The 25,682-nt window shown below is 43.8% G+C and overlaps 1 protein-coding gene across 1 annotated transcript in view; it reads left to right on the top strand.

The window, feature by feature from the left end:
* Positions 1–25,682, top strand: part of LOC121723952 (integrin alpha-11-like) — a 52,857-nt gene that overhangs the window by 17,141 nt on the left and 10,034 nt on the right. Inside the window, exons 2-16 of the mRNA XM_042110198.1 lie at positions 2,562–2,673; positions 7,476–7,585; positions 8,887–8,978; positions 9,253–9,367; positions 9,725–9,852; positions 10,206–10,354; positions 11,545–11,689; positions 13,532–13,694; positions 13,799–13,869; positions 20,168–20,312; positions 20,809–20,957; positions 21,623–21,766; positions 22,282–22,485; positions 24,303–24,433; positions 24,538–24,704. Coding sequence (XP_041966132.1) covers positions 2,562–2,673; positions 7,476–7,585; positions 8,887–8,978; positions 9,253–9,367; positions 9,725–9,852; positions 10,206–10,354; positions 11,545–11,689; positions 13,532–13,694; positions 13,799–13,869; positions 20,168–20,312; positions 20,809–20,957; positions 21,623–21,766; positions 22,282–22,485; positions 24,303–24,433; positions 24,538–24,704 — 2,025 coding nt within the window. The remainder of the gene's footprint in view (positions 1–2,561; positions 2,674–7,475; positions 7,586–8,886; positions 8,979–9,252; positions 9,368–9,724; positions 9,853–10,205; positions 10,355–11,544; positions 11,690–13,531; positions 13,695–13,798; positions 13,870–20,167; positions 20,313–20,808; positions 20,958–21,622; positions 21,767–22,281; positions 22,486–24,302; positions 24,434–24,537; positions 24,705–25,682) is intronic.

Below are 25,682 nucleotides of genomic sequence, written 5' to 3'. Positions count from 1 at the left end.
ACGCCAGACACCACACCCCACCCCAACACACCACACGCCACCCCAGCACGCCAGACACCACACGCCACCCCAACACACCACACGCCACCCCAACACCCCACCCCAACAGGCCACACGCCACCCCAGCACGCCAGACACCACACACCACCCCAACACACCACACGCCACCCCAACACACCACCCCAACATACCACACACACGCCACCCCAACACACCACACGCAACCCCAGCACGCCAGACACCACACGCCACCCCAACACACCACACGCCACCCCAACATACCACACGCCACCCCAACAGGCCAGACACCATCTAGTGTTTCCACATGTGATTTGTGAAAATCCGGGACATTCATTGCCGAACCCACCCCCCCCCAAAAAAAATAAAAATAAATAAAAATAAAATAAATGCCTATAATTCATTAGGTACTAGGCTTATTATTGGTTTTAAATAATAGCTTATTAACAAATGCTGCAGATGTTATACTGTTTAACTATGGTGCATTCATTGTCACTTTAAGGTTGCGGAGTCTAAACGGTTCTTATAATGCCCTTCCACCAGCTCTTTTAAGATAAGGCTAATCCATAAAACATGAACAATAATATGCATAATATTAAGTTGTTACCCACTCCGGAAATTTTCACCCTGTCGGCGTGGTATACTATGTATCTCTTTTTCTTTGCCGCTGGCCCTGACTTTGATTGTAGGCCTATATCCTCCTCCGTTTCCCCCCCCCCATTTTATGAAACCAAATCGAACCGAAATTTCTTTTTTTTTTTTACTAGGCTACCGTCTCCAATCTGTTACCCGCACGCACGCACTCACTCTCTTGGACATGCTGCGCGCGGCCGGTAGTTGCTAGGTGATGCTGATGGTTAAGGTAAACTTTCGTTTCGCTGGTCTGCATTACAACCAATCAAATAAGCGCATGCCTGCCTCCGACAGCTGGATACAATCAACATAACTTAAGATAAATAGTAGGAACGTAGGTTTTATTGAAAGTGAAACTATTAAAAAAATAGAAGTGCCTTTGCACCAAAAAACAGGACATTTGGTATCCCGGGAAAGATTATAAATTTTCCGGGACAGACATTAAAAAAGAGAACAATTCCGGGAAAACCAGAACGTGTGGTAACCCTAACACCATCCTAACACCCCACACACCACCCCAACAGGCCAGACACCATCCCAACACACCACACACCTCACATGCTACATGCCCCACACCATCTCAACATGCCACACACCACACTAGGGCTGCGCGATTTGGGGAAAATATATAATTGCGATTTTTCTGAAAGATATTGCAATTTGCAATATGATTTTGATTTTGACAATGAATCGATTCAGTTCAATATTTCAAAGGTCTCTTTAATTTGTGCCACCCTTGATTTGTGAGCACGCCGGTGCACAAGAAGCACAGCACCCCTGACCAACTGTGAAGCTCACCAATCAGAATTTCTGTGTCCCTCACACACAACATACACCCACCAACCAGCAGTTCCATAGTCAAGGAGCTTTATATGAATATATGTGATGTAGGGCCCTATTTTGGCAATCTAAATGCATGGTCACTGACAAACAGCAGGGGTTTGTCCAGACCACATTCGGGGTGGTTTTGTTATCAAACATTGGGTGCTTGGCGCAAAAAGGCGGTTCTTATGTTTCTTAATCAGTCATGGGTGTGTTTTGGGTGTAACATCCTTTAAACCAATGAAAATGACATCATTCCCTTTAACAACAAGCAGCGCAACTTCAAACAGCGCATCGATATTTTGAAGGAATCTGCTTGCATGCGAGACCGTATGGAACAGTTATTCCACTAAACCATGCTTAACTAAAACCTAGCAGTGTATAGCCTGCATGCATTAGCACTCATCTATTATTTGAAATAATAGGCAAAGTGAAATTAACTTTAAATTTTATGAACTTATATTTTCCTGAACTATTTATTAAATAATTGTTTTTAAAGTATTTTTGCATGGATTCTACTTTTTAAATATATGTATATTTTAAAATCTCACATACCCCCTGGAGTGCCTTCACGTACCCCCATTTGAGAACCACTGTCATAGTCAATGACAAAACAGTTATACACAGTTAATTACTTTCACTATTGACTGGGTTACCATCAAAAACATTTTGCATTTGCTGCTTACATCTCGTGACAGTGCATCTTCACATTGTATTTTTACCATTAATTTTTCGAGTTGTCAAGGTGCTCCAGTCTGGCTATTAATAATATAACATATACTATTCCAACATTATGACGTGTGTGTGAAAAATGTGAAGTGCACACCCTGATTGTGAAACTACTCGTATGCTGGTGTGTATTTTGTTCCTGATGCCTTTTTACTGTACACTTCACACTGTGTGTGTGTGTGTGTGTGTGTGTGTTGTAGCTGTGTGATTCCAACACTACGTTGGTGTGTATTTTGTTCCTGATGCCTTTTCCTGTACACTTGTGTGTTTGTCTCTGCTGTGTGTGTTTCCAGGGCTCTAGTGTGTGTGTGTGTGTGTGTGTGTTGTGTCTAATGCATCTCTGCTGCATGTGATTCCAGGGCTCTGTTTCTGCTTCAATATTGACGTGAAGAGGGCAAAGGTCATCCATGGCTCAGAGGAGGCCCAGTTTGGCTACACGGTGCAGCAGCACCAGGCGGAGGGACAGAAATGGTGAGGCTGCCGCTCTTTCTCTCTCTCCATCACACTCTCTTTATCTCTCTCTCCATCACACTCTTTCTCTCTCTCCATCACACTCTCTTTATCTCTCTCCATCACACTCTCTTTATCTCTCTCTCCATCACACTCTCTTTCTCTGTCTCCATCACACTCTCTTTCTCTGTCTCCATCACACTCTCTTTATCTCTCTCTCCATCACACTCTTTCTCTCTCTCCATCACACTCTCTTTCTCTCTCTCCATCACACTCTCTTTATCTCTCTCTCCATCACACTCTCTTTATCTCTCTCTCCATCACACTCTCTTTCTCTCTCTCCATCACACTCTCTTTATCTCTCTCTCCATCACACTCTTTCTCTCTCTCCATCACACTCTCTTTATCTCTCTCTCCATCACACTCTCTTTCTCTGTCTCCATCACACTCTCTTTATCTCTCTCTCCATCACACTCTCTTTCTCTGTCTCCATCACACTCTCTTTATCTCTCTCTCCATCACACTCTCTTTCTCTCTCTCCATCACACTCTCTCCCTTTTTCTCTCTCTCTCCATCACTCTCTCTCTCCATCACATTCCCTCTCTTTCTCTCTCTCCACCACTCTCTCTCTCTTCCTGTATATCTCTCATTTGCACTTTCTGTCTGTCTCTCTTTGTCTTCCTCACTGTATCTCTCTCTCACACACACAGAGACTCTCTCTATCTGTCTCTCTTCCTCTCCTTCACTGTCTATCTCTCTTTCTCTCCTTCACACTCTCTCTCTATCTCTCTTTCTCTCCCTATCCGTCTTTCTCTCATTCTTTCCCTCACACTCTCTGAGTAGGTGCATTTCTATTAACCCTGAAAATGCGCAAATCTAATATGAAAAATGGAAAACGAATAATGGAAACGTGAATATCGCAAAAACTCACAAATATCGCAAAAAATGTTCACGCTTGCATGAGGTGTTTTTTACCGATGTATCAAAATAGCACTTTATCGCAAAAGCGCAATGGAAACACTTTTTTCGCATTTAGGTGAGTCACAAAACACTAAACGCATTCAAAAAGGTGACACATTTTGTGCGGCCTAATGAGAAAGGATTTTTTTTAGAGTTGGTTCGAGGTGAGAACATCTGTGCAAGTCTACTGTGAGAAATAACAAAATGCAAGCATTTATAATGTTAAATGTGGACTATTTCCTCCCACAATCGTCACACGTTGTTGCCAAGAATAAGGGTTTCACTTTCCATTCTGACCCACTCAATTTAACTACCACGGTTTTTGGTGGATGCAATTGAAGATAAATTGACAAAACTTGTCAGATTTTGGGAGACACGTTGTCACATTTATCTAAAATGATTATCGCGACAAGATAAAACTTATTTTGCGCAAAGCTTTAATGGAAATGCAGCTTCTGTCTGTCTCTCTCTCTCTCTGTCCCACTCTGTCCCCTGGTCTCTCTCTGTGCCTGTCCCCTGGTCTCTCTCTGGTGTCTCTCTGTGCCTGTCCCCTGGTCTCTCTCTGTGCCTGTCCCCTGGTCGATGTCCTCATATCCTGTGCTGTGTCTCATGTCGGACCCTTCAAAGGAAAGGCGTCAGCATGAGACATAATTTGTCATTTGTTTTTAAAACACTTAAATAACCTTTCTTCCTTGGGAGAGAATGTGAGGGATGCTCTTCTCCATGGAGACCTACTCTACCCCAGTGTGTCTGTTCCTGAGACTGAGGTTGGGGTCAACAGTCCGCCTCTCTCTCAGATGCTCTTGCGTCTGCTGATGTGAAACTGCGCTTATGGAATAATAATGGTTGACATAGGGGGAGTATACGGTATGATCCATCATTCTGACTCGTATTTTCCATCAGTCTGTGTGTGCCTGTCTGAATGTGTGTGTGAATGTGTGCACGTGTGCATGTAGAACAGGAACATGTTCAGGTCAGCACAGAGGTTCTTTGCGTGTTCAGTCTGGCTGTTTAAGGAACACTCAGGGGCTTGGTGTGTTGTTATCTCCCTGGACACTTGAGCCACCTCACACACCAAACACCCCTAGTCTGTGACAGTTAAATATGCGGCGTAAAATGCATGATGTATGAAATGTTTTCTGTAATAGATCTTATAAACTATCCACATTCACAGCTGAGCTTTACTGAATCCTCTATCCGTCTTATTTCCATCGGCCCCTGGGTTGTAAATCCTCTTTTTTTCTAGCTGCTGCTGCAAGGTTTCCCTAAACCAAACCCTTCCCATTGTAGCTGCATCTGGTCTGGCTGCATCTGGTCTGGCTGCCCCCCCCCCCCGGGCTGTGTTCCAGCACTCCTCTCTCTCTCTTCACAAAGCCTGTTGGGGTCTTCCAAAGGTCTCCTCTTTCAGCAAAGAGCACTCTGTCAGTGACCACAGGCTCTGCGTCTCTCCTTTTGTGAGAGCAAAGTGAGAAGTAAAGCAGAGGTGATTTGAATACAGTCAAACAGCAGTGCAGCAGTGATTTGAATGTAGCTGGACTAAACGGAATTAATGTGATCTTGATCTTGCTCTTACAGGGATAGGTGAGAGGATCACGCCAGTGATAGGTTAGACAGCTCCACAGGCCGGTAGGATATTAAAATGGACTAGATTAGACCAGCTGTTAAAATCTGGGCTGGACCAGCTATTAGAAACTGGACTGGACTGGTTGTTAGAATCTGGACTAGACCAGCTGTTGAAATCTGGACTAGACCAGCTGTTACAATCTGGACTAGACCAGCTGTTAGAGTCTTGACTAGACCACATGTTAAAATCTGGACTGGACCAGCTGTTAGAATCTGGACTAGACCAGCTGTTAAAATCTGGACTAGACCAGCTGTGCGAAGAAGTCTGTGTTGCCCTCTGCCCACTGAGACCATCATAAGATCAGGTTTGTCCAGATTGTTTGTGAAGGCAAAACACTTTGAGCTGCTGATGGAGCTGTGTATTGCTCCGTCTGTTCTTGTGCTGCTGTCCCTCTAGACAACCAGGACTGCTGCCAGTTTTTCTTCCAGGGCCAGACACATCTTTTTAACAGATCACAAGCAGTCAGACCCTCTTAATCATGCTGTGAGTCATATGTGAGGTAATGTTGCTCAATCACTAGGGCACTCTTTCCTGTTTTTCATCTAGGGGAGGGAGGCATAGTTTGTGGTCCTCCTGGATTGCAGAGTGTTTTTGTCTTTGAAGTTGCAGGTAAATAAGCGGAAAGTATGCGAGTTTGTCTAGCAACCTGTCCTCGAGGAGCCCCTGGCTCTTCATGTCTGGAAAGTCTGTGTTGTGGTTGCCCCCTCCCTCCCTGTCTCGTGCACGTCCCAGACTCCAATAAAAGGGGGTGGGGAGAATATACAACCAAAGTGTTTATCATGACACAGTTGCTGGGCAAAACTATTTGACCAGGGTCACAGTCTGTCACCCTACTGGGTCGGAACAGCAGACCAACATGTGTTTGTCTAGAAGGAATGCTAATGACAGATGTCAACGCAGTCAGTCAACTGAACTGGTTACAGTAAGTGTTCCATGGTTACTTATTTAATTTATTTTCTTTCAGAATGAACATTTGTGGAACACATTATGGGCCCTATCTTCCACCCAGCACAATGTGATGCAAGTCTTGTTCCTATCTTCCCCTCGACACATTGTTTAAACCATCCGTTTCAGATCGCTAAAATAGGTCCCTCTATCTCTAAACTAAACCCTAATCTTACTGGGTTTCTCAAACACTAAACCATAATCTTATTGACCTCTACCACTGTACCCTAGTCTTATTGGCATTTTCGAACACTAAACCCTAATCCTATTGGTCCTTTCTAACACTAAACCCTAACCCTAATCTTATTGGCCTTTTCTAACACTAAACCCTAACCCTATTGTTATTGGCCTTCTCTGCTTGACTCCTCTACCTGATGTGGGCTGTTTCCTGACCCCCAGCTGAACCCTCTGAAGCTCTCACAGTGGGCAGCAGCGAAGCTGTGGTCCCCTCACTGCACTAGGTCTGCGTGGTTAAGGTTGACATGGGGAGAAGAAAACTGCAACCGCAGAGCTGTGAGACCCTGAGTCTCACTCCCATATGGTACAGACAGAGACCCCAACTCTATGGCCTGGACCAGTAGCACTATATGACTAGTTAGTGCCAGTCACAAAGATGCCCAGTTTTGTCAGTAGTAGATGTCTTGTTACATCACACGCAGTAGTAAGAGATGTCATTTTACATAACAGGCCGTATGGATGACCAGTTCCTGGCAGTAGTGATGCTGCAGGAATGTAAACACAAATGAACTTAGCAGACTGAGTTTTAGGAAGTGGTTTGGCAGCCTCTCCATGCTTGACATGAATGTGAAAGCCATAAGTGCATTACGGATCAGATCTTTGTTTTGCCTTAGAATCATAACACACAGGCACAACGGTTGTCGTCACAACTGTAGAGATAATATAGAAACAGTACTTTACACTTAGTGGTTGCTTTTTCTGTCTGTTACCATGAAAAAATGTGGGCGGGGGAGGTGCTCTCCCATGCCCACATCCACAGCTGAAGTGCCCTTAAGCAAGGCCCCTAACCCCTCACTGGTCCCCGAGCGCCGCTGTAGCAGGCAGCTCACTGCTCCGGGTTAGTGTGTGCTTCACCTCACTGTGTGTCTTTCACTAATTCACGGATTGGAATAAATGCAGAGACCACATTTCCCTCAAAAGAGATCAAAAGAGTATATATACTATATATGTTTCCATATTGTTGCTGTGACGGTGGATTACGATTACTTACATATAATGGTTGCTCTTTCTTGTTGCTGTGACAGTGGATTACTGTAAGATGTTGTCTGTATTGCAGGCTGCTGGTGGGAGCTCCGTTTGAGAGCAGTGGTGATCACCAGACAGGAGATGTGTACCGCTGTCCCCTGGACCCCCGCCGTGAGGCCAGCTGCTCCAGGCTCCATCTGGGTACTCGCCCTTAGATTGATGGATGTATGGATTCAGCACAAGGCCTGAGTGACTCAGACTTAAAGATGCATTGTTTTTTTTTAGTATGTGGATGTAATATAAGAATTAGTATGGCAGGTTTTAAATCCAATACCTCTCCAAAGCAGGATTTCTTGCAGGGTTCATAAGTATAACCACTCAACAGCTAATCTAAAAATAAACAGCCAACCAACAGCCAATCAAAAATAACATTTGTTGTTTTGGGGTAAAATTCTTAAATAGAAAGTTCTGTTGATGTTATATTCAGTCTAAATAATCTGAATGAAGTTCTGTTAAAACTCACAGTGTAGCCCATTACTTTTGTAGCATTTCAAACTCCATCATAGTGCCTGTATACTATGCGCAGGATGGAACTTGTATTGACCTGTGGGGTGTACTACGAATCTCGATTAGTGGGTTAGCGAGGTATGTTGCGCTCAAAGCCAGGGTATGCTGTGACACGAAAGTGGATCTGTTTTAGTGTCGCTATATCACCATGGTATCTTATGCTGTCAACCAAACCTGGTCGGGAGGAGGTTATGTGCTAAGTTATAGCTCAAATCGTGTAATCTACCGCCCACTGACCAATCAATTATCTTAAAAACGAAGTTATCTCACATGTAGGATTCTGTCATATATCTTACAGGTGGAGCTCCGCCTCTACTAACATTTTGGATCTCGAATGTGCTTTAATAGTGCTGTGCGTGCAAATATCCCACTATGGACGTGCATACCATACAACAACTGATGACAATTCATTTATTTGATGTTAAAGGTTCACAAAAAATGACCGCAGTGTAGATTAAGCTATCGCTCATGAATGCGGAAGTAATTGTTTTTAAATAGAGACGGTCTTGTGCGTCTCCACGTTACACGATTGGCCAAAGTCATCCCAATACCGAGAACGCGCACAGATCTGAGCTGAAAGCCTAGTTTGACAAATATATCACATAACTGCTATCGTAGTATCACTTAACGTATACCCCTGAGTCAAGGCTTTGTCAAGCCTCGCTATGTCTACATAGCCTAGATATGTCTAACGTGCTTCGTAGTATACCCCACTGGTGCTGCTCACTGCTCAGCTCTGCTTATGGTACCCCTTGCTGTCTCTTAAGCAGGAGGGTGTTGGTTTGGACTACCTGCCATGACATGTTATTTACAGCAGACATTTGTTTTTCTAGCAACTCTTCAGTGGCTAGATGTATGCCCTGACATTGTATGACCACTGTTGTTGCTGCTCAAATTTGGTTACCGTGTGGGTTGCTATGTCTGCTCTCTTCCAGGGAATGAATCTATGAGCTATGTGTCAGAGCGGAAGGACAAGATGAGAATTGGAATGTCACTGACATCCAACCCTGAAGATCAGAGCTTTGTGGTGCGTTCAAAAAGCTTTCTTACGTGTATGTCAACATGATATAGTTATACTGCATTCAACAAACTGAAAGTGTTCATATATTTGTGTCAGATCGTGTTCTTTGGGTTGTTTATTTGTTGTGTGTACGTGAATTTAGTTAGCACTGTGCATAGGTTAGTGCACTAACTGTGGCCCTGTGTGTAGTTAGTACAGTATGTGGGTTTGTGCACTAACTGTGGCCTGTGTGTAGTTAGTATAGTATGTGGGTTTGTGTACTAACTACCATGTTGCCCAGGCCTGCGGCCCCCTGTGGTCCTATGAGTGTGGAAGTGCATACTACAGCACGGGCATCTGCTCCAGAGTCAACAGCTCCTTCCAGTTCACCAACAACATTGCCCCGGCCTTCCAGCGTGAGTCCTACTATCACCTCGTAGGCTCTCACACTTGGCTTTATTCCCCTCTCTCACACACTTGGTTTTATTCCCCTCTCTCACACACTTGGTTTTATTCCCCTCTCTCACACACTTGGTTTTATTCCCCTCTCTCACACACTTGGTTTTATTCCCCTCTCTCACACACACTTGGTTTTATTCCCCTCTCTCACACACACTTGACTTTTTCCTGTCTGTGTTTGATATCTTTCAAGACAAGTTCTCATATGTTCTACAGGGTAGATTGTGCCTGAAGGAAATGAGGAATATTTGGACCTCCTGAAATGCTGATGACAGAAGTGAGTGTTGTTATTCCGTTCCTGTTTGTTTCCCTAGGATGCGAGACGTTCATGGACATCGTGATAGTTCTTGATGGCTCCAACTCTATTTATCCCTGGTACGAGGTGCAGGACTTTCTCATCAATGTACTGCAGAAGTTCTGCGTTGGGTCCGGTCAAACACAGGTAAGTCTCACACATTTATGAGAGACCTATGGCTATCCTCCATCCTCTCACCTAAGAGCTGCTTACCTACCAGAGGCCCTTTAATCTTGTGCGAGTTAAGCATGTCGTATGATTGGTGGAGAGATGTGTGGGAGTGTGTATGTCATATGATTTGTGAAGAGTTTTGTGTGAGTGGGCAAGTGTAGGGCAGCCCAGTAGGGCAGTTGTGTGTGAGTGTGTATGTTGTAGTTTTCTCTGTGTGTGTGTGTGTGTGTGTGTGTGTGTGTGTGTCATACTGTATGTCTATTGTTTGTCTATGTAGTACTTTAGAAATGTAATCTATCAGTATCATTACGGTGTTGGTTATATGTCAGGTTGGAATCGTGCAGTATGGGCAGCGGGTCGTGCATGAGTTTGCCCTGGACGACTACGAGTCGGTGGAGGAGGTGGTACAAGCAGCCCAGAACATCCAGCAGAGAGGCGGAGAGGAGACGCGCACCGCCCTTGGCATCAGCAGTGCACGGTACCAGAACCGACCACTCCAACAAGACCAAGAACAAACACCAACAGAACTAACAACTCTAACAGAACGAAGTAGTTTAAGAAACCCCACAGAACATAACTAGGAATTAGGAACATTATCAGAACTATCAACTGAACTGTAAACTACAACAGTACTTACAATACAGACAAATCCACTGACAGAAATCCACTGATGAACAGCATTCCACTAACACTCCACTTAATACTCACAGAACTGCTAAATTGTCTAAAACAACCAATGACTTTAACACAGTGACCACTAACTCTAATGAAACCAATTTAAAGACCAATTTAACCTAGCGACCCACCAGTCTCTATGAATGGCCAGAACTAATCTAACCAATGCCAAGTCCTTGGTAACACTAAATATTGTTAATCCCCTATTAACACTACTGTCGGTGTGCATGTTAAAGGAACACGCCACCCAATGTCAGTAGTAATATATGTTCTTACCTTAACTTTCACGAGTTGAGTCATACCTCTCCCGTGTCGGTATGTGCACTCAAACACTCTGGTGCGTGGCGCGAATGTGTTAGAATGTTGCTATGCTAGCAGGCTCAGACGTAGCCTTAGAGAAAGGAAGATAGCAGTCACATCCAGCAACTCTGCTCATGCTGATAAGAGTTGGTTCTCAGGTCTTTCTTAACCCCTTGATGCTGATGAGAGTTGGTGTTGGTTACATAACATAACATAACATAACATAAGGAAAGATAAAGTATACTTTATTTACTTTATTGGTTCTCAGGTCTTTCTTAACCCCTTCATGCTGATGGGAGTTGGTGTTGGTTACATAAGATAGGATAAGATAAGATAAGATAACATAACAGAACATAAGATAAAGTATACTTTATTTGGTGTTGGTTAGATAACATAATATAAGATAACATAAGATAAGATCAAGTATACTTTATTTGGTGTTGGTTAGATAACATAATATAAGATAACATAAGATAAGATAAAGTATACTTTATTTGGTGTTGGTTAGATAACATAATATAAGATAACATAAGATAAGATAAAGTATACTTTATTTGGTGTTGGTTAGATAACATAAGATAAGATAACATAAGATAAGATAAAGTATACTTTATTTGGTGTTGGTTAGATAACATAATATAAGATAACATAAGATAAGATAAAGTATACTTTATGTACTTTATTGGTTCTCAGGTCTTTGGCCTTTAAGCGTGGCGGGCGAGAGGGAGCCAGAAAAGTGATGATTGTGATTACTGACGGAGAGTCGCATGACAGTCCTGACCTGCAGAAGGTTGTTGAGGACAGTGAGAAGGACAACATCACGCTCTACGCCATTGCTGTGAGTATGATGAGGGAGGTACAACCATGCTGTACACCATAGCGGTAAATCTCCTAATGGAAGAGGCCTATGACTTCATCCTTTCAACAACACAAAGGCCCCAAGGTTGGCAGCACTGTATCACCGGCGAATATGGTAGAGCATGCGCAGTATTCGCATTATTCACCTGGTGGTCATTTTGATAACTGGAACACCGCTGAGGCTCGTTGAGGGGTACAAAAACCAGGAAGTTGAATTCATCTCATTACTATGTTTTTAATTCACTCTCAATAAAGTAATGGGTTTTTAGGAAAATGTTAGAAGGTTTGACACTGAAAGATTTCTTTCTGTGGGATGAGGTACATTTGGATGCATTGCAGTGAGGCACCATTGCCATTGGTAGAATTCCCAGAAGGGGTGGGCGTACTGTATACCTCAGGTTCGTTCTGACGCTCCGGGTGGATGAGGTGAATTGCATGAGAGAATTGCCACCAGGAAGGTGTGATCAAATGCAATAAATGGGTTGAACCAGGTTGGATTCAATGTGGTTAGTGTTGAGCAATACCTTTACATGAAATGCGTCAGGTGAGATTACAGTAGCCTTTGAAATCTCAATATTGCTCATCTGATTCGTTTTTCAAACTGTATGTGACTATTCATGTAGGCCTAGCATTTGTTTTGCAAACAATTAAATTCAAAAAAACATTGTAGCTTTTTTTAATACTGTATAACATCTGGCCAGATTGTTAATCTATGTAAGTAGGGCCTAGGCTAATACGATTTTGAGCAAAACATATGCAATATTACATATTCAATTATGAGTCGCACTGAATCGGGTTTAATGGAATCCGATGTGATAGCCTAATCTGTGATAATACCAAAAATTATCTTATACAGTGCCTATAAAAAGTATTCACCCCCCTTGGATATTTCCCCTTTTATTGCTTTAATAAATGGAATCTTTGTCAAATCAATTAGACCTTTTTTTTTACAATGATTTTCCAAAATCCCCTCTTTAATGTCAAAATGAAAACACATTTCCACAAAGTAATGTTAATTAATTAAAACATGTATGATACAAAATAAGAGAACATTGGGTAACACTTTACTTGACAGTATTGACATAAGAGTGACATGACACTGTCATGACACATGAACCCTAACCCTTATCCTAACCTCTAACCCTAACCTTAACCCTAATCCTAACTTGTTATGACAAAAACCGAATGTCACTTAATAACAGAAGTGTAATGTCATAAACGTTTATAACTTGTCTATGACACGTTCATGACAGTGTCATGTCACTCTTATGTCGATACTGTCAAGTAAAGTGTAACTGAACATTGTAAAAAAAGGCGAAATTAAATTGATCAAGATTCCATTTATAAAAACAGTAAAAGGGGAAATATCCAAAGGGGGTGAATACTATTTATTGGCACTGTAGCCTAGTTGATATCTGATAACTATGATAGGCCAACTATTGCTTTAGTATTAATAGGAAAAACGTGCAAAAAGAGATGAATGACACCGCAACATAGGAAGATATGTTTGTCTACCTTGTTTCATAAGTGTTGGCCATGCATTGATATACTATAATACGTTCTGTGGATAAACCATGGTTTCGCACATTTCGCACAGATTCCCTTGACATAGCTTTGCGGGAGAAAAGCCTTTATGACATGGAAACATCGCTGCCAGACTCAGGGCCAAAGTCTTTTGGGGTTTTCTTTTTGGAGATGTATGACTTACTCGGAGTTACAGCTTAGCACTTACGCTGAGTTAAAATGTAGCACTTACTGTAAATTTAGCACTTGCTCTGAGGTGTTAGTTGACCCTGTTCTTGGTGCTCTGTGCTCTGACCAGGTGCTGGGTTACTACAACCGTCGGGGCATCAACCCTGAAGCCTTCCTCAAGGAGATCAAGTTCATCGCCACCGACCCTGATGAACACTTCTTTAGTGTGACTGATGAGTCAGCCCTCAAGGACATCGTGGATGCCCTGGGCGAGAAGATCTTCAGTCTCGAGGGTGTGTCTTAGATAGATAATACATAGAGATAATAATTAATCTCTAAATATGTTTCTTTTAAGTCTTTTATGGTGAATGGGTGGGGTGTGTTGTTTTGTGTCCAGGAACCAACAAAAACAAGACATCGTTCGAGCTGCAGATGTCCCAGGCAGGGTTTTCCTCTCACATAGTGGAGGTGAGTCGCACTACCAGACCTCACTCAACACTGTTCTAGCCAGCTTTCCTTCCTCTCCCCGCCAGTGCCACTGAAGTCACATCTATCTATCTGTCTGTCTATCAATATATCTATCTATCTATCTATCTGTCTGTCTATCTGTCTATCTATCTATCTATCTGTCTATCTATCTATCTATCTATCTGTCTGTCTATCTATCTATCTATCTATCTATCTATCTGTCTGTCTATCTATATATCTATCTATCTATCTATCTGTCTATCTATCTATCTATCTATCTATCTATCTATCTATCTGTCTGTCTATCTATCTATCTATCTGTCTATCAATATATCTGTCCATCTATCTATCTGTCTATCTATCTGTCTGTCTATCTATCTATCTATCTGTCTATCAATATATCTGTCCATCTATCTATCTGTCTGTCTATCTATATATCTATCTATCTGTCTGTCTATCAATCTATCTGTCTATCTATCTATCTATCTATCTATCTGTCCGTCCATCTATCTATCTATATATACATATATCTGTCTATCAATCTATCTGTCTATCTATCTATCTATCTATCTATCTGTCCGTCCATCTATCTATCTATATATACATATATCTGTCTATCAATCTATCTGTCTATCTATCTATCTATATATATATATATATATATATATATATATATCTGTCTATCAATCTATCTATCTATCTGTCTGTCTTTCAATTCCCTCAGCTTCAGAAAGTAGACAAGGAAGTGTCCTTGCTGGGTGGGAATTCTGCCGGTGTGTTTGGCCTTTCCCAGCCTGAAGGGCAGTGGGTGTTGCGGGTGCCTGACTGAGGCAGGTAATGGGTTAGAGTAAATGCCTTAAGCCACAGGGCTCCAGCGGAGCTGGGAAAAACAGCACATTCCTGCCGGGGACTAAGGATTCCAGAGGCCCCGCTCAGGGGAAGGGAGAGAGAGAGAGAGAGAGAGAGACAGAGAGAGGGAGAGAGAGAGTGCTGCACGATAACCCTGTGGAAAGTTATTTTCCTCTCGTTCCTCTCGCCTTAAGGACCAGAGGCTGGCCAGTGAACACATATGGTTTTGTTGATTTTTCCTTGTAGAAGCGTACACACACACACACACACACACACACACACACACACACACACACACTCACACACACACACACACTCGCACTCACTCAAACACACGTGCACTAGTGTCCCATTTGTATGGTTCTCCATGTGACCGTGTTTAAGACTCTTTACTGGCACGTTGATGTGAATTGTATTGTATAGTTTATTAGAAATGAGAGCATAGTCATTCGAGTTTGGTGCAAATAAAACGGGCTGAAATGGATGAAATTAAATTTCAGTGTATGTTTATTGGTTTGGCTCAGAGCATCTTTATGAGCTCTGCTGCACTAGAACCACTGGTCATTTAATTGTATAGGTCTCCCTGTTAATTTAGTGTTCTGATTCCTATGTTTAATTTGTGCACAAAAAACTAGTTTAAATCTTCATTTCTTATACTGATCTTTAGTCATGGAGCCCAACCATGAGGTATGTAGTTGGTCGTGTTTGTTTGGTGTGATAAACTTTTGATCGTGGATTTATCTGCTGTACTTATTGACTTGTGCCTGCAGACAGAATGTACCTGTTGTCAAATGTGCTGAAGTAAATGGATCCCAGATGGAGGCGTTATTTGGTGAATATGCCGTGGCTGGTAGTCAAGTCTTCCACGTCAACAGTGAGCAAATCCTTGGCCTGTGGCTGTCCTGCAACAGCTCCACTGCTGAAATTTAGTGGGACTGGAGAGCTGGCCTACTTTAATCTATGATGTCAGAACGCAAACTTCTGCACACCAGTAGAGTCTTCCTTATGCAACGTTATTGATGCCCAACTCACTTATTCCTCTGTGAGCAGATGGTCTTTCTTGTCTTCACTACAAGAGTCATCTCACCTGTAAGGTCTCTCTCTTCCTCAGTGGCCAGTGTTCTCTTCCTTAGTGACCAATGCTCTCTTCCTTAGTGACCAATGCTCTCTTCCTTAGTGACCAATGCTCTCTTCTTTAGTGACCAGTGTTCTCTTCCTTAGTGACTAGCAGCTAGTTGCACTAGTCGAGTGTAAGTTTGATCATAAGTTTACGTGTAAGGTGTGTCTCAAAACTTACGTTGAAACTAGCTAGTTTTAAACTAGCGCTGCATTTTCTGTCTTTTGCACCATTACTACTTACTGTAAGTTACATGGTAGTTAGTAGCTACAAAATCAAAATATTGTGGGAATATTTCAGCCACCGCTGTAGGGCTACTGTAGCAGTAGGTTTTTGTTAGATAGTGAAGGTAACTCTATATTGTTAATATGGTTAATGAAATTTGTGATAACAGATCAACAGCAATGAAAGATGTGATTTGCAATGGTAGGCACTAGGCAGATGTTTGATATTTGTACTGCTAGGTCCATACGATTTCCAGTGAATACAAACAGGATCGTCGCGAATCGACAACTTATACTTTGTTAAATTCAACATTCCCACCATGTAAGTGAGTTGTCCATGTTACAGTTTTTCTCAGTCGCTTTGGTGCTTTTCTCACATCACTATTAAAGGAGAATTCCGGTGTGATATTGACCTAAAGTGTATTGAAACATGATACCGAGTGTGAACGTATGTCTCATAGCCCATCTCGGCTTGTCCCCTGCACTCCAAAATCTGGCGCTAGTTAGCCGATGCTACCAACAGCTTTTTCAATAGTGGTGCTTCGGCATCGGGCTAGCCATGCAAATAAATCACTGTTTTACACCCATTTACGAGGCTCAATGTATCTCCACACTTCATTGGTAGACTTCCGAGGGCCCTGACATTTAAAACGAGACATTGAGAACTTTGAAAAAGCACTGGTAGTTTACTTACAAGACGATTTATACAGGCAGTACCTTCACGAAGTTTAGCGTTTGCAGCCATCTTGAATTTAGTCACGATAAGTCGAGCAACGAATAAGAATGAACAGGTATGATAAGGGATCAGATTCCAAAAATAATTCAGTGAAAATGCATGGATTCCAGTTTCTTCCAGTAGCAGCAACTGGAATCCATGCATTTCCACTGAATTATTTCAAGTAGTGCAATTCTCAAAACAGTTAGTGCAAACTGCAAAACCTAGTGGATGACCTGCAAAAGCACGTCACTTGCTCAAAATGGATAGTCCATTCCTCAAAAGCAGGTATTCATGTCAATGAAACTGTCAGTGTCATCAAAATGAGAAGTCTTGACACCATCGTTTATGAACAAGATAGTCAAATGGCTTTGTCATGTTTTCATTATGACAGTTCTCTCAGTGTTTTCCAATGCAAAAAAAGGTCAGAACTCGGTGACACTACCTGAACATGCTCAAGACAGCACTATACAGTACTTGTACAGCCATTTGAAAACTACAGTAAAGTTACACATTGCTGTAGTTAGGCGAGTAAGTGAGTACAAGACACTGAATCCATACATTTTTACTGTATGCTCTTTGCAATTCTACAGCACTGTGACAGAATTTGATAACTAGTTCAACAATTTTGTATGTAATGACTCAAGCAATGAAATGAAGACTATTAGTTTTATTGGGAACGACTATTCAGCATTCATAAGTATAGTTCATTTTGACTGACATGACATAAGCAAATGATAATGTTAAAAAACAGCAGAGAATTGTATGAAAGCAACTGATACATGTCCAAAAGTATTTGCAATTTGTTCAGAGGAAGGAGAAATTGCTACTATGATGTGCACAAATTACTAATGATGGACCTTACACCTAGGGAGAGGGAGGTGTAAGGTCACAACTTAGCGCTAAGTCCTGACATACAGGATGGGGTGGGATATATGTAGACAATTGTCATATTGCCGTTACGAGCTAACACCATGCATTTCTAAGGAGGATTCTTAGTGACCAGTGCTTTCTTCCCCAGTGACCTTTGAGCAAAGATACTTCAGTTTACAGTAACAAGATGAAGCATATCAGGCTTTGCCATTGGAACAAATTGGTACCTACTTCCGATTCCTAAATTGGCGCGTCCATAAACGTTTCTCTGAATAAGCAATAAGAGAAGATAAATATAATTCTGTATACTGTTTTACTGTCATTGTTTGTGTGTGATGCCAATTAAACACTCTTTTGAACATGGAATAAATAATTCATTTTGCACGTTAACCTAGCTAGCTAAGTTACAGTAAGCACAAGAAACGGTTGTGAATGGGAATGGATAGTTATGTTCGTTAGCTTGGTGTAGCTAAGGACTTGTATGGAGTGTTTCTTGTGCCACTACAAACTGAATCTGATTTTTTGTATTTGAATTGCTGAATTTGAGCAATTGTATTGAAAAAAAAATCTATTTGGAAATTGAATTCATTTAGTATTTTGAAGTTTGTAACTAGACCCCAAGGCATGGCCGCAGGCGTTCAGTGTGGCGAAGTTGACCCACCTGAAGCCCCTGGCACACTGGCCTGAAGCCAGTTGATGCAGGGACAGGGTCAGGCTGGAGACTAGCAACCTCACAAACAAGGTCACTGGTGGGAACAAGGAGGGACTGCAGATTTCTACCCAGACCTGAAATCTGGTTTGCCATGGTAACCATTCCTGGAACCCCTGCTTTGAAGAAATTGTTCTCTCCATTAGGGAACAAATGGCATGCCAGTACTCCAAATCAGTGGATCTTACCAGTTCCGAATTAAGCCTGCTGAGGGTGTACTCAGCCTTGCTTAACTCCTCCATGCGGGCATTATAGTCTGGTTCCATCTTTGGTCAGTTCGTATTGTCAGAGTTGGAAGGACAGGACCCAAGACTCTTCTAGGCCGAAGTTCAGACAAACACGCTTTATTATGAATCTACAACTTATAACCTTACAAGCTTACAAACCTACAAACAAACATGACTGACAGGACAACAAGAGAGACGGAAAGAGGAACAGAGGGGTGTAGAAATGCACAGACCAATTAACAGAAAGCCAAAGGACTGGACAAGACCAACAAGACAATAACAGGGAACAGGTGAGAGCAGAAACGTAGGGAAACTAACGACACAGGAAGTGCAGACCAAATAAGGGGTGGGCGGTGAGAAAGACACATGACAGACAGGTAAACACAGAGCTCATGAGAAACAGCAACAAGCACAAAACACAAAACAATATACAAAATGCCCACCATGGTGGCACAAAGGCAGTCATTCCCTGCAGGATCCTGACACGTTCACACAAAACTCAATCTATTTTAAGGGACTTATGACATCTCATAGTCTTTCCCACAGTGCTCTTCTCATATACAAGCCTCTGCAGAGGGTCTTATTATATCTTATTCTGGTCTCGTCCAACTACTAAGACTTGGTAAAGAAGGAATTATTCTGCATATAAGGGGCCTTCAACATATCAGCATTTGTGCCCCAAAACCTTTACATAACTACCCTAAACACCTGCAGGTTCAGTAGTGAACACTTCAGTGGTCTTCACATTATGCTTGATTGAATCTTGATGCCATCGAAGGCCTTCTTTAAAACTGCCAAAACACACAGATGCACACACACCATACACGCTATAAGTCGCAAACACACAGACCACTTATGAAGAAATGCACACATGGATCCATCAGAGGAGAGTAGGGAGAGGAGGAGGAAGGGAGAAGAGGGGGGAGAAGAAGAGAAGAGGGGGAAGAAGAGGAGGGGAGAAGAAGAGAGGAGGAAGGTTGGAGAAGAGGGGAAAGGAGGATGAGGAGAAGGAGGGGGTGAGGGGAAAGGATAAGATGAGAGGGGGGTAAGAAGGGAGTGTTCGAGAGATGAGTGAAGAGAAGGCTTTTATGGAGCCATTACACAATGGAACAGTGGGTTTTACAGAGTGCAAATGACCTCAGACCAAAATAGCAAAAGTCAGTTAGACATAATATTACCAAGACAACCACAGGGGTGTCGGCATACATTCCCCTGCATCTCAGAGAGCCAAACACCAACAATCACCTATATTACAAACACAGCAAACTAACGGACTAACTACAGAACAAACACCTCTGTTATCAACACCAGCAAACTACACAACAAACACCTCTGTTATCAACACCAGCAAACTACAGAACACGCACCTGTATTGCAAACACCAGCAAACTACAGAGCAAAGAAACTACTGAACAAATACCTCCATTATAAATGACAGAAACTGCAGCACAAACACTTTTATTTCAAACAAATTACAGCACAAACATTTTTTAATTTAAAGTGGTTACATCAAAACACAGTATTGTGTGTTTGTGTGTATACGCGTGTGTGTGTGTGTGTGTGTGTGTGTGTGTGTGTGTATAGGACGGGGTGCTGGTTGGAGCAGTGGGAGCGTATGACTGGAATGGGGCGGTTCTTAAAGAGACGGCTCATGGGAAAGTGATCCCTCCCAAGTCCTCCTACAGCTACGAGTTTCCGGAGAGCTTGAAGAACCATGGAGCCTATCTTGGTAAGAAACACACTCATACACACACACACATGTGGCCTACCTCAGTAAGACACACACTCACTCACACACACACACACACACACACACACACACACACACACACACAAACACATGGGGCCTACCTCGGTAAGACACACACTCACAAACACACACACACACACGCACAAACACATGGGGCATACCTCGGTAAGACACGCACTCACACACACACACAAACACATGGGGCCTACCTCTGTAAGACACACACTCGCGCGCACACACACACAAACACATGGGGCCTACCTCAGTAAGACACACACACACACACACAAACACACACACACACACACACACACACACACGGGGCCTACCTCGGTAACACACACACACACACATTCGGCCTACCTCGGTAAGACACACACTCACACACACACAGACACACACACAAAGACATGATGTGTGATGTTCCATTTGAAATGACTGCTTGTAGATTGACCTCTGACCTTTGCATGGCTAGGTTACACAGTCACGTCAGTGGTATCAGCTAAACATGGCCGTTTGTACGTATCTGGGGCACCACGCTTCAACCACACTGGGAAAGTCATCATATTCACCCTGCAGAATGATGGGAACCTTACCATTCTGCACTCTCTTAAAGGACAGCAGGTAAATATCATCACATTCTGCACTCTCTTAAAGGACAGCAGGTAAATATCATCACATTCTGCACTCCCTTAAAGGACAGCAGGTAAATATCATCACATTCTGCACTCCCGTAAAGGACAGCAGGTTAATGTCATCACATTCTGCAAGCACACAATTGACCCTGAACCCATCTCAATCATGTACACTTACAGTAAACAACTAACCCAACCCAGAGCTCATGAACACACACAGCAGTCATACACGTCCATAATCAGACCTCCAGGTGAGGTCAGTCATACACGTCCATAATCAACCCTCCAGGTGAGGTCCCGATGCCCTGGTGTGCTCCTGTTGCTGTTAATGAGTCAATGGCCCTCATTTACCAAACGTGCGTACAACATGAAACAGGCGTACACTCATTTCCACCCAAAGCATTGCATTTATCAATTTGTGCGTGAGTGATGGCTACGCTCAAATCTCACCTCAAGTCTCAACTTGTGTACACAAGTTTTTGAGTCTGAAGTCTTATGGTGCATCATAATAAATCTTGCGCTCAGATCGGTGCTGGTTTCTATGCTCGATTGATAAATGAGGGCCGATATTAGGTGCAGCAGTAAAATGCTGGACATCATTGGATATCCTCATGGGTCAGCTGGCTGTTTTTGTTGACTGTCTGCCTCCTGTAGATTGGGTCATACTTTGGCAGTGAGATTGCTCCACTCGACGTCGATGAGGACCAAGTGACAGACTTCCTGCTGGTGGCGGCACCCATGTTCTTTAGCGAAGGCTGGGAGAGGGGCAGAGTGCACATGTACAAAGTCACGGAGGAGGTGAGAGTGCACGTGTATGAGAGTGCACGTGTTCTGAGTCACGGAGGAGGTCAGAGTGCACATGTTCTGAGTCATGGATGAGGTCAGAGTGCACGTGTACAGTCACATAGGGGGTGAGAGTGCATGTATATGAGAGTGCACGTGTACAGAGTCACAGAGGCCATGAGAGTGCACGTGTACAGTCACAGAGGGGATGAGAGTGCATGTATATGAGAGTGCACGTGTACAGTCACAGAGGGGATGAGAGTGCATGTATATGAGAGTGCACGTGGTGTACAGTCACAGAGGGCATGAGAGTGCACGTGTACAGAGTCATAGAGGGCATGAGAGTGCATGTATATGAGAGTGCACGTGTACAGAGTCACAGAGGAGGTGTGACTCTACATCATATTTAACAGAAGAGGTTAGAGTGTGTGAGTCTCTCTATTCTGCTGAGCCTGCACAGACATCCTCACCTAGATTAATTTATCAGCTAGTTCCCGTCTGACCCGTCCTCTCCTCTCCTCCCTCTTCAGACCCGGTTCTTTCTGGTGGGCTCACTGGAGGTGGCCGAGCGAGCCGAGAATGCACGCTTTGGTTCTGCGCTGGCGTCGGTGCCGGACCTGAACGGGGACGGCTACAGTGAAGTGGTGGTGGGAGCTCCTCTGGAGGACGACCACCGGGGAGCCATCTACCTCTTCCACGGCCGAGCTCACGGGCTTCACCCCACACACAAACAGGTACAACCACACAACATACAGCCCACCCCACACACAAACAGGTACAACCACACAACATACAGCCCACCCCACACACAAACAGGTACAACCACACAGCATACAGCCCACCCCACACACAAACAGGTACAACCACACAGCATACAGCCCACCCCACACACAAACAGGTACAACCACACAGCATACAGCCCACCCCACACACAAACAGGTACAACCACACAACATACAGCCCACCCCACACACAAACAGGTACAACCACACAGCATACAGCCCACCTCACACACAAACAGGTACAAGTACACAACATACAGCCCACCCCACACACAAACAGGTACAACTACACAACATACAGCCCACCCCACACACAAACAGGTACAGCCACACAACATGGGGGCAGCTGTGGCCTACTGGTCAGCGCTTCGGACTTGTAACCGGAGGGTTGCCGGTTCGAACCCCGACCAGTAGGAATGGCTGAGGTGCCCTTGAGCAAGGCACCTAACCCCTCACTGCTCCCCGAGCGCCGGGATTAGTGTGTGCTTTACCTCACTCTGTGTTCACTGTGTGCTGAGTGTGTTTCACTAATTCACAGATTGGGATAAATGCAGAGACCAAATTTTCCTCACGGGATCAAAAGAGTATATATACTTATACTATACTATACTATACATACAGCCCACCCCACACACAAACAGGTACAACCACACAGCATACAGAGCATGTAGCTCTGATGCTGTGTATAGCTAGGATTTTACATACTGCCCTGATGCTAATTTATCTATAAATGACAGAAACATCTGTCTGTCTGTGTGATTGGGTGTGTGTTTTTCACATATCTGTCGAACCGTTCATCTTACTGATTGCTAAGGGGACGAGTGAGTGCAGTGCCAAGTTTGACGTTACTTGGAATATATTGGTTAAAGAAGCACACATTGGCTTTTGCCACTCTACTGTAGCTACTCCTCCTCTCACACAGCACTGGAGAGTGTGTGTGTGTGTGTGTGTGTGTGCACGCACTACTGTAGCCACTCCTCCTACAGGAGAGTACAGGTGGGTTTTGAGCCTGGATTTAAAAGGTGGCAGCTGATTCCACAAGCGTGGAGCAACAACTGTGAAGGCTCTGTCGCCTTTTTGCCTTAACTGAAAGCGGGGTATGTGGATGTAACCTGCACGATTCAGCCCTGCACACGCCCGGACTTGAACCTGCGAACAGCAGCACCTCGGATCGGGAGGCGAGCGTGCTGACAGTTGAGCCAATAACCCAGGCTACTGGCTCGCATGCCAGCAGCACTCTTGAGGCGTCGGGGAGTGAGGTTTACCAATGTTCCACGAGCACAGCTAAGCTAGCTCACATCCGTTACATGGAGAAGGCCTTTGTTGCCAGATCTAAGAGACCTGAGGGCTGAATGGGGCTGTAAGGTCAGAGATGTAGATTGGGGCCAGACCATTTTGTGCTATAAAAACCATTAACATAATCTTGAATTGGATCCTGAAATGGACTGGGAGCCAGTGAAGGGAGGCTAAGACTGGGGTAATATGCTCCAGTTTTTTAGTGCCAGTTTGCAGCTTTACCACTGCATTCTGGACTATCTGAAGGCGTGACAACAGTGATTGAGGGAGACCTAGGGAGAGGGAATTGCAGTAATCAAGCGGTGATGCTAGCAGATAGCAGATTTGATAAACAGCAGATTTGATAAGAGGTTTATAAAGTGTGGCTGTGTGTGTTTGTGCGTTTGTGTGTGTTTCTGTGTGTGTGTGTGCCTGTGTGTTTGCGGCTGTGTGTGTTTGTCTGTGTGTGTGCCTGTGCTTGATGTCATCCCCAGAGGATCGCTGCTGTAGACGTGGACCCAGGCCTGCGTTACTTCGGCTGCAGCATCCATGGGAAGATGGACGCGAGTGGAGATGGGCTGGTGGATCTGGCTGTGGGCTCCCTTGGTGCTGTGGTGCTACTGTGGTGGGAATCGCCATGCACACTCACACCTCACTGACTCTATGGCATAGGAAACAACTGTATAAAAACAGAACATGTGTGTGTGTGTGTGTGTTTCTCTTTCCCAGGTCCCGCAGTGTCATCCGTGTGCACCTAAGTGTGAGTTTTGAGCCTTCAAAGATTAACGTGTTCAACAAAGACTGCCGACGGGCAGGGAAGGACGTGACGTGCATGGCTGCCATTGTGTGTGTGAGGGTTACAGCACAGACCCCCATGCCACCGACTCTGGGAGCAGGTCTGTTCGCGCCACGGACATTTACGCAGTCCCTGAAAAACCTGACTTATGTCATAGTTTCTATAAATGAGTCAGTTTTGCTATGAAAAGTATTTTCAAATTGTCCTCAAGTCTTAATAACTTGGCTAATCAATAACTTGGCTTATCCATGCCCCCTCCTACTGTGTGTGTGTTGTGTGTGTGTATGTGGAGTGTGTGTTTGTGTGTGTGGAGTGTGTGTGTATGATTGTTGTGTGTGTGGATAATTCCTGTCAGATGTGGCTCAAGGGGCTACGACACCAGGGTCAGGGAAAACTCTTTCAAGTCCGTCACACACACACACACACACACACACACACACACAGAGCCATGAAAACCGTCTTAAAGTGTGTGAGCCCCCCCCCCCCCCCCTCACACATACACACACTCCCTGCATCTGGTTTACATCAGACATGTGTGCACACACACACACTCAGAAGGAGGGCAGGGAGAAAGGGTGAATGAGAGGAAGAGGGAACTTTATTGTCACTGCACAAGTACATTATCAGTACGAAATGCAGTTGACATGGGGACTCTCTCAGGTCCTCATATTCCTCAGTAGACTCTCTCAGGTCCTCATATCCATCAATAAACTCTCTCAGGTCCTCATATTCTTCAGTAGACTCCATCAGGTCCTCATATCCATCAGTAGACTCTCTCAGGTCCTCATATCTGTCAGTGGACTCTCTCAGGTCCGTATGTGCCTTAGTAGCCTCCTGGGCTTAAGCTACATGCCACAGCAAATCAATTTGAGTCCCAATGAAACCTTAACATGTAAAATATGTCCTTCCTCCGCATCGCTGCCGGCTTCTCCTTCACGTGTTCTCTCTGGAGATTCACATAATCCAGACCAAAGCCACAGAGGGCTAACTGAAACCTACTGCTGCTGCTGCTTTATAAAGTGTGTGTATATAGATGAGCAGCCGATTTCTGAAGTGTGTGTGTGCGTGTGTCTGTGTG

Source organism: Alosa sapidissima, chromosome 11, assembly GCF_018492685.1.
Source record: "Alosa sapidissima isolate fAloSap1 chromosome 11, fAloSap1.pri, whole genome shotgun sequence".
NCBI classification, from domain to species: domain Eukaryota; kingdom Metazoa; phylum Chordata; class Actinopteri; order Clupeiformes; family Clupeidae; genus Alosa; species Alosa sapidissima.
This window is presented reverse-complemented; position numbering and strand designations above follow the sequence as displayed.